Here is a 6,542-nt window from a genome sequence, read left to right on the forward strand (position 1 = left end):
AGACAAAGGCCGAAGCACCATAGTCACGCAATACAGCACAACGTACCAAATTGTAACTAGTCAGATAGAACGGCCTTTGGCCAAAGTCCTACATAGCCAACGGCTGATACAGGACTATAATGGAATAATAATAATAATAATAATACCGGCAGCGGCCCCAGAATGACCGATGTTGCTCTTTATTGACCTGATCATCAACTCTTGGCTAGTCGGGCGACCAGGTGCGGATACCAAAGCAACACCCTGGGCCTTGATGGGGCTTTTGGTAAGTGTACTAGTTCTATAACACTTAATATATCGCGTAGTTCGGAAGTTAGTGATGCCGGTATCCTTGTAAGTCATATTGGTTACAGCTGCGTGAGCTTCTGAGCTCGGGTTGTTGCGACCCGCTGCGCCCCGGATAACAGCTCGGATGGAGTCATTGTCACGGATTGCATCGTCTAGCCGCTTCAAATAGACAATATTGGTAGCATTGGCCTTGACATAGCCATCAGCGCTGGCATCAAGACTCCTGTACTGGCCGGAGGCGGACTGTGTCTTGTTCGTAGTGCCGATTTCCTTGTTTTGATCTGGTGCCAGCCATAGATTAGTTCCTCCCACAATCACACTGTCAGCTTGATGGGTATCTGAAAAGCGACAAGCTACGTCTAGTGAAACCAAACTTCCAAAGCATGCCGTATTGATAGATATACTCGGGCCACTGACTTTGAAAAAAAAAGACCTAACCGGTTACTAAGGATCGACGGTGGGAGACCAATGGTGATCGAACCTGCTCTATCCTCGGGATCGCGTTTCCGGGTAGCTGTATAATCCGAGAACCTGTTTCCAATAGCGACATCAGTTCTGGTACCACTGATTATCTCGAGTGATATACCACCGTTTTCCAAAGCTTCATAAGCCACTTCTAGGAGCTAACGCTGCTGTGGGTTCATGGCACCACAGTCCGCCTGGCCGATACCAAAAAACTGGCTGCCGAAAACAGCGGGATCGATATAATCCATGAACATGCCGCCTGGAGACTTCATGGTTCTTGCTCTTCTCGTTTCACCATAATGACCAGCGAGATTGAAGCGGCTGTTTGGAGGCGCGTTCAGCTACCCCAAGTCTTTGAAGAAGGTCCCACAAAGCTGTCGGGGATTTGCTGTGTCCAGGTAGTCGACAACCCATACCGACTACAGCAACGGTTCTGTCGATAATACTGGAAAGGAAAAGAAAGGAACGAGAGGAAAGAAATGATATGTTATGCACGGATATGCCTGGAAGGTATGCTGTGGAGGAATGCGTCTCAGTGTTTCCATCTGGCCGGAGTGGGAGCATTGAGTCAAGTGCATAGTCGGCCAAGGAGTACTCAAAAATCGTAATAAGGAGCATAGGGCAACATGCATTTGGTAGATACAAACTCAGCAACTATGAAGCACCGTGTCTTGCCTTCAAACGCAATACTGGGTACAAAGGCTTGAGCACTTAAAGATTCGGATAAAACACAACCGTGACACCCAGTGAGAGGCCTTTTCTAAGACGTAAATCTATAAAAATAATCCTTTGGTTTCCATGATATTGACGTGGAAAATGATACGGTTTGATATGATCTGACCGCTGGATATGAAGTTCCTAAGAAACTACATGGTATCTTAAGAATAAAAGTTGTCGACGTAGGACATAGTAGGTAGAGTTAAGAAAAGATATAAGTAGTATGAAAAAGAGAGAGAAGGAGAGAGAAGAAGAGAAGAAGAAGCTCCTAGTAAAGGGGTGACTATCCCGCTTTGGGTTTTTGTGCCTCAAGATCAACTGTTGAGGTTGAGGTTGAAGGCTGACTTGATGTAACACCTGAAACACCCCAAACTATTGTACGTTAGCAATGTTGCTGATTAGAAACAGATGTTCGGTGTGACTTGCCTTGACTTCCCAGGTTCTTCATAACCCTGGTGAAAACCGTGATTGAGATGAACGGTGAGAAAATCTTGTTGAGGAAGAATCCAAGGAATAACTTGTGTCCTCGTTTTCTGAGCTCCGGTTCTAGAAAGATAGTGGAGAAAACAAACCAAAGAAGTGGTAGTTGAGTGATGATAAGAAGAGGTAGGATGTCGAAAATGTGGAAAATTTCTACTAGTCCCTTGATAAAGAGTACTGTGTTGACAACTCGGTAGTAGATCATAGTCATGCGTGCTAATTCCATGAGAGCAGCGATGCGTGTAATGATCCACATGTTGTTTCCGAAACAATAGAAGTAGTTGTTGAAATAAGCATTGGAGCCCCAACGTCGTCGTTGGCTTAAGTAGTGCAGTAAGGATTGGGGTGCTACTGTCTCGCTTACAGCATCTGGAACAAATACGGTGCGCATTTTCTTGCTCTGGGACAGCATCGAATATGTCAAGCGACGATCTGTGCCGAGGTATTGTACCTGGTGGTGAATCACAGGGAGGCCGGTGACTGGTGCAGCATACTTGGTTATTGCACCGGCCATTTCGGGTCGTACGGCAATCATGGTGATACAACCTGGCAGGCAAGTCACCTTACCTATTGCGCCTTCGGCCATTCGCCGCACAAACTGCCCGTAGGTATACTAAATCTTGTTAGCACCGGCCATTCCGTATAAAAGTGTGATCCCACATACCTGGTATTGTTGATACAAATTCCAAATTGACCATTCGTAACCAGGCTCAAGTTCAACCAGAACCAGACCGCATGCGGCAATCGCGTCAGGTTCATGAGAAAGAGCATTCGCGAGCTTGGCCACAGCACCCTGGCAAACGGTAGAATCGGCATCGGTACAAAAGACCATATCAAAACCAGTAAAGTTCAAACCTGCAGTCAGTTCTGGTAGAATATCTGCCCAGATTTCTTCCCGCAGGTTTTGTGTATATATGGGCATGTTCTCTCGAGGGCTGTTGAATAGATCATGGCACAAAACCAAGCTGTCCTTCTTGCCAGAGTTCTGGAGCTTCTCGGCCACGAAAATGGGTACATCGTCGATGAAGCCGGCGATTAACTGTAGTGTTATCAACTTTGACTTGGTGGTAACATATGGCCTGGTCCATGTCTTCACCACACGTGTCATGTGTGACAGGATATCGCGATGTTTGCCATCCAGAATGACACACATTACTTGAATGTGTGGATCTACGTCATTGTGTCGAAGGGCTTTAATTGCTTTGATGATTTGCTCTTCGCTCTCGGAGTATGTCGGGATTAGGGAAAGGATCCACTTGCGGCTTACTTCAGGCTTGGGATAAATGCGGTTCTTGATAGAAAGATAGATCTTGCTGAACATGATTATCAAGACAGATAAGACATCTTTGGCTTTGACAAAGACCATGAAGATGAGTACAAAGAGTCCTGGATGCGTGAAGACGGCCACCAACGAGACGGTGATGTTAATCGCTAAGATGGTGAAGGCGAAAAAGAATCTTTGAAAACCCAATTCCCACTTTGTAAGATGCCTTGCTGGATCCTTGAGTTCTGGAAGTTCTGGCCAGTCCTGGCTGTAGCCCTTTTCATTGTTGTACACTGACGATGTAGTGTATTTAGTATCGCAACTGTCTCCGGGGTGGTGGTTGGATTTGCTTTTTGGGAGTTGTGACTCAGGGTGACCGGTCTTGGTAGCGAACGTTGATGCATATCCACTCAGTCCAGAGCTCGAGGTTATGGGCCGCGAATCATCATATCTTTTCTCGTTGAGCGTAGTTTGTGTTGTGTTCCATGAGGTGTATCTGTCCTGCGAGTCGGCAAAAGGATTGGAAGGCGGATCAACAAAAGGATTGGAGGCCGGATCGGCAAAAGGATTAGGAGATATCGTGTCGGCAGGAGGATTAGGAGAGATCCTGTCGGCAGGAGGATCGGAAGGCATCTTGTCTATTGACAAAGCGTTCAAAGAAGGTTTAGATAATATGGCGGCTCTGTGTGTCGAGCAATAGGAGCGCAATTTTGATATGCGCAACTGGGGGCGTATGATGGATAAAGATAGTGGTGGATAAAGATAGTGTTGGATAACGACAGTGGTGGATAACGACAGTGGTGGATAACGACAGTGGTGGATAACGACAGTGATGAGAATTGTTTTCTGGATGGTTTTTCAGTATTAGTGTATCATTGATGCCGTTTGGAATCTCGTACCTCTACATTCGCAGATAATGATTGAACAAAAATTAAGTGTAATTAAGCATATCAACAAGACTGTAGGCTCCCCTTTGAAACTATGCCGAACTCTTCATGACCGAATTATGTCAGGCCCCTAACACACCGAAGGTCTTGTTGAGAGAAGAAAGAGGGAATTCGAGGATACTCTTGGATTATCAAAAGCTGCACCCTTTTACTACAAAAGTCATCAGTGCTAGTGCCTCGAAAAGGGCCATGTCTAGCTTGAAAAGGCCCGCTGTCCAAGATAGGCAACGCCACTACAGCCGCATGCATGCCACAATAGTACGAATCAGTTGTGGGACAGCACCCATGCGCGGTCTGGCCGTAGCCTGTCACCGGTTCCCCCATAGGCCTCTGCTCTTTGGGGGCGGAAGCCACAAACAGACGAGGCGATATGCGGAGGCGACCTGAACTTAGCTGACTTACGTTGGCAATTGAGTTTGTGGCTGCCAAGTCATCTAAGCCTTCGGTTTCTGCACTACTTCCCGCCGCCCTGAATCGGTTCTACACAGACTTCTGGCCACACCCGCTCTGTTGAACACGTGCGTATCTAGTAACACGACTTCTTCGCACGTGGCGTAACAACTGTCTGTGCATTAAGTCCAGATCATTATCTATTATCAGCCATGAGTAGTGCTACGGTCGGGATGTCACACGCAAAGGCTTGTATTAGGCTTCCGTGGCTTGTCGAATCATTAAACCGCATAGCTCAGCTAGCCACTTTGAAGGATATGCCCATCGCTTTCGTATCTGATGTTCAAGGGCAAAAGGAAAATCGCCCCTAACGCGGTATCAAGCAGTATAATATATACTAGTTCCACACTCCCATGATCAATACAGGGAGGTCAACCAAGGTGTTTAGCTTGCTTTAGCTCTCAGCTCTGGCTCTTAGTTCTCGGCTCTAGATGTGACTCTTGGCTTGAGAATCATGTCGTTCGACCATGCGTAAGTGGACCTCCGCCATAGACCTTACCTAAAAGAGTATCGGGATTACTTGAAAATTCTTTCCATGGCGCAAACCTCCCTGCTATAGCGACATAGCCGCCTCTCCATGGTGAGAGCACCTAGTGTTCGGGTTATGGTAGAGTGATAGGGTATTAAGGTAAGGGTTACATAGAGTGTGGGCATTGGGACTATATGAAAAGATGTTCTGGATACATTCACAGCACGTTTATCTATCTCGGTTAGCATGTGACACATCGGGTATAACTAGGGGGCTTTGGCGCAGCGCTTAGGAACCCATGGTCGGTTGACAAGCCTATATCTCTTGGCTCTTGGCTCTGAGTCTTGGCTCCCGGTTAGCTGCCAGCCCTTGTATTCTTAGCTCCAGCTAAGCACAATTTAAAATTAAGGGAATGCAGGTACAAGCGCGATTCAAACGTCCTGCCTCGTTCGGCTGCTGCTTCCACTGCGCTAACCTAGGCTCTGAACCTGTTAACGTGCAAAAAAAAATGGAAGAAAAAATCGCCCCTGACACTGTATTGAGTAGTAAAATATATTACTCTAACACCTTCAGCATCAGCTTAGAAATCTGAATCGTAAATGGTTCCGAGAAGTTGAAGTATCAATCGATACACATACCGTTCGTCATAGTTCGCACTTCTCTATTATTAGGTCGTAGGATTAACATGCAGTGTACCGGTAGACCGGTTAAGTGCTGTTGAGTAACTCCACGGCGGAGAATGTTGTGTTGCGCTGGAGGCGCCAAGTCTACTAACTACTCTCGGAGACGCGCTTCCAGCTCCGCTACGCGACTACCTCTTAGGGGGTGGCGTGCTTGGCAATACCATGAAACAATAGCAGATAGCGCCACTCAAGCATTGCTAGTAATTCTAGTCCTCGGTTATTCCGAGAGGCTGTTACAAGCTAACGTTCCTTGCAATTTTGCTGCGATGTAAGTTGATCTTCTTACCGTGTCTGTGCGCGTGACGCCTGGAGTCGCGTAATATCGCCGATTCTTGGCCCCAACGAGCTCGCAAAAATGAGGCTGTAGAACTACCTATAGTCACTATTATCACAAGAATTTGTGGTGTAGTAGTTTTTTATCACAGTACCAGAAAAAACAATCCTTGCATGGAAGCCGTTGCTATCGAGGATCAAGAGCCAGTACTGTACACGTGATTCCTGCTTAGTGCAGTGGCCAAATATCTGCTTAAGCCAGGCGAGACTAACTGCATTCTTCGTACAGCCTATAGGTGACGTGTTGAAGTGTACTGAGTGCTATTATGGGTTAACATTGTCTACTAAGCCTAATTATATGGCCTCGCTAGTTGCCTTATATATGATACCAGGTGGTAACGCACTCCTATAAACATACACATACACACATATATTCATGTATATATATACAAACACACATACACACACATATATATATATCTACACACACACATATATATATATAT

At 46.2% G+C, this 6,542-nt stretch overlaps 3 protein-coding genes across 3 annotated transcripts; all 3 read right to left on the minus strand.

The window, feature by feature from the left end:
- Positions 1–114: 114 nt before the first annotated feature.
- Positions 115–1,025, minus strand: COCCADRAFT_10271 (uncharacterized protein; the record flags this gene model as incomplete). The annotated part of the gene is made up of 2 exons (XM_007720511.1): positions 115–569; positions 917–1,025. 2 exons carry the CDS (start codon positions 1,023–1,025, stop codon positions 115–117), a joined length of 564 nt encoding a protein of 187 aa, XP_007718701.1.
- Positions 1,026–1,852: 827 nt separating this feature from the next.
- Positions 1,853–3,847, minus strand: COCCADRAFT_112834 (glycosyltransferase family 2 protein; the record flags this gene model as incomplete). Its single annotated transcript, XM_007720512.1, has 2 exons — positions 1,853–2,563; positions 2,615–3,847. 2 exons carry the CDS (start codon positions 3,845–3,847, stop codon positions 1,853–1,855), a joined length of 1,944 nt encoding a protein of 647 aa, XP_007718702.1.
- A 2,285-nt stretch (positions 3,848–6,132) lies between these two features.
- COCCADRAFT_112839 (uncharacterized protein) lies at positions 6,133–6,357 on the minus strand (the record flags this gene model as incomplete). The annotated part of the gene is made up of 1 exon (XM_007720513.1): positions 6,133–6,357. A coding segment is annotated over one exon (225 nt), but the record flags the coding sequence as incomplete, so codon positions are not given.
- Positions 6,358–6,542: the final 185 nt, after the last annotated feature.

The sequence above is a fragment of the Bipolaris zeicola genome (assembly GCF_000523435.1).
Source record: "Bipolaris zeicola 26-R-13 unplaced genomic scaffold scaffold_501, whole genome shotgun sequence".
NCBI classification, from domain to species: domain Eukaryota; kingdom Fungi; phylum Ascomycota; class Dothideomycetes; order Pleosporales; family Pleosporaceae; genus Bipolaris; species Bipolaris zeicola.